We start from the raw sequence: 1796 nt of genomic DNA, 5'->3' as shown, positions 1-1796 counted from the left end.
GGGCGGTGCCCGCGGGCTCGGCAGTGTGAGCCGTCCGCCGCCCAGGCCCGCTGAGGGGGAAGTCCCCACCGCGCTCACTGGCGATGGAGACCGCAGGCGGCGCTGTCCGCCAGCCCCAGCTCTCTGGAAGCCGCAGCAGCCTGAGCTCCAGCCCTGGACACGCCTCTGCATCCTCCCAGGCGTCCGCAGGCCTGCTCTGCGCCACCAGGGGGCGCCCCGCCCCCAGGTTTCCTCCTGGGGCGCCCTGCCGGAGCGGGCAGGCCTGGTGGTCGAGCCAGCCGTGCGGCCAGGGTGCTGGGAGGACGTGACCCTCGTGTTTCCCAGGGCGCTGGGGTCGCGGCCTCAAGTGACATCAGTGTTGCGTGGCCCGTGCTTCTGGTCATGCCGTGTGGGGACTGAGGAGGACTCCGGCGCCGGTCCCCGCGGACCTGGCCTGGCTCCTGTGTGCCTGGCCGCCCGCCTCAGGCTCCGGTCCCCACAGGGTGCCCGGCCTCCCGGCCGCCTCCCGCCCTTCAGCAGGAGACCAAGCCCCTCCATGGCCTTCCCGGGTGGGCTCAGTCCCCGTTCCTGTGAGCAGAGTCCAGGGACAATTGCTTGGGGTGGGGTTCTGGCGCCGGTCCACGCCGACCAGCCTGTGTCCAGGGCGTCTTTACAGGCTTCCTTCAGCGGTCGCTGCTGTCCTCCGCGCTGCGGCTGCCGTCTGTGGACCTGAGCCGCCCGCTCCCGCCCCCTCCGCCCGGCCGCAGCGCCGCTCCCCGCTCCTCCCCCTCAGGACCGTCTCCTGGGCAGCAGTGACCCTTATCCCGGGGCAGGCCTGCTCTGCCGGGCAGCAAGCCCCTCTGGGCGCCCGGCCCTGCCTGCCGTCCTGCGCTCCCAGGATGCACAGCCGCGTCTCAGGGGAGCACCTGCGCGTGCCGCAGGCCGCTTGCTCCCTGCGGGCCGGTGGGGGCGGCGGGCAGGCCGGCGTGGGGCCAGCCCGGCTCTCGCAGGGCCTCCCTCTGCTCCTCCGGGGTCTCCCCCCCCGGCTCCCCACCAGTGCTGTCTGAGAGGCGGCAGAGTGGCCCCTTGGAGCACGGGCCAGCCTCAGGACGTACGGTCCCACCCAGGGGCGGCGTGGACGGGCTGTGGCCCAGCTGGTGGGCAGGACCTGGCCTCCCTGGCCTGCTTGGGCACCGGCTTCCGGAGCCGACCTGACCACAGCGAGGCCGGGCCCCTGCCTCTCAGCCGACTGCGGCTTCCGCCAGTGGGGACAGATAATGTGGAGACAGTGGAGACAGATGATGGGGTGTGAGCAGCCTCTGGAGGCGGCGCCCCAGCTCACGTGGCCGGTGATGGCCCAAGACGGGGGTGTGCGCGGCCATCCTGTCCTCGGGCTCCCGCCCCGACTCTGAGCTGCGGCCCCAGCCCCCAGCTGCCGACCGCGTGGAGGCTGTCACGGCTGCTGTGTCCCGGGTCAGGCCACTCGCCTGGGCTGGGCGTGGGTGGCCCAGGGCAGCCCCCCGCTCGGCACCCATCAGCTGGCGCCTGTCAGCCTGCGCCGGCGCCGGCCGCTGTCGGGTCGGGTCAGGGCGGGAGTGCTTCCGGTCCTGGCCGTGCGTTCCCTAGCGCGGCCTTCCAACGCCTGCGGAGTGCTCAGCTCTGCGTACTCTGGTGCGGGAAGGGCCGCCCTGCACCCGCCGGTGTGCCCCGCAGCGTGGGGCGGGAGCCGTGCTCCGCCAGACACCCCCACGGGCCTGGTCTGACGCGGGCCCACCCTCCGGCCAGGCGACCAGCCGGTGTCCCGAGGCCGCTCTCCT

At 74.1% G+C, this 1796-nt stretch overlaps 1 protein-coding gene across 1 annotated transcript in view; it reads left to right on the top strand.

The window, feature by feature from the left end:
* Nucleotides 1-1796, top strand: part of NPHP4 (nephronophthisis 4) — a 46870-nt gene that overhangs the window by 24703 nt on the left and 20371 nt on the right. The window contains exons 6-7 of the mRNA XM_012722046.1: nt 1107-1243; nt 1342-1452. Coding sequence (XP_012577500.1) covers nt 1107-1243; nt 1342-1452 — 248 coding nt within the window. The remainder of the gene's footprint in view (nt 1-1106; nt 1244-1341; nt 1453-1796) is intronic.

This window comes from Condylura cristata, unplaced genomic scaffold (genome assembly GCF_000260355.1).
Source record: "Condylura cristata isolate star-nosed mole 26May11 unplaced genomic scaffold, ConCri1.0 scaffold00008, whole genome shotgun sequence".
Lineage (NCBI taxonomy): Eukaryota > Metazoa > Chordata > Mammalia > Eulipotyphla > Talpidae > Condylura > Condylura cristata.
Note: the sequence above shows the minus strand (reverse complement) of the source record. Positions and strands in the feature narration are given on the sequence as shown.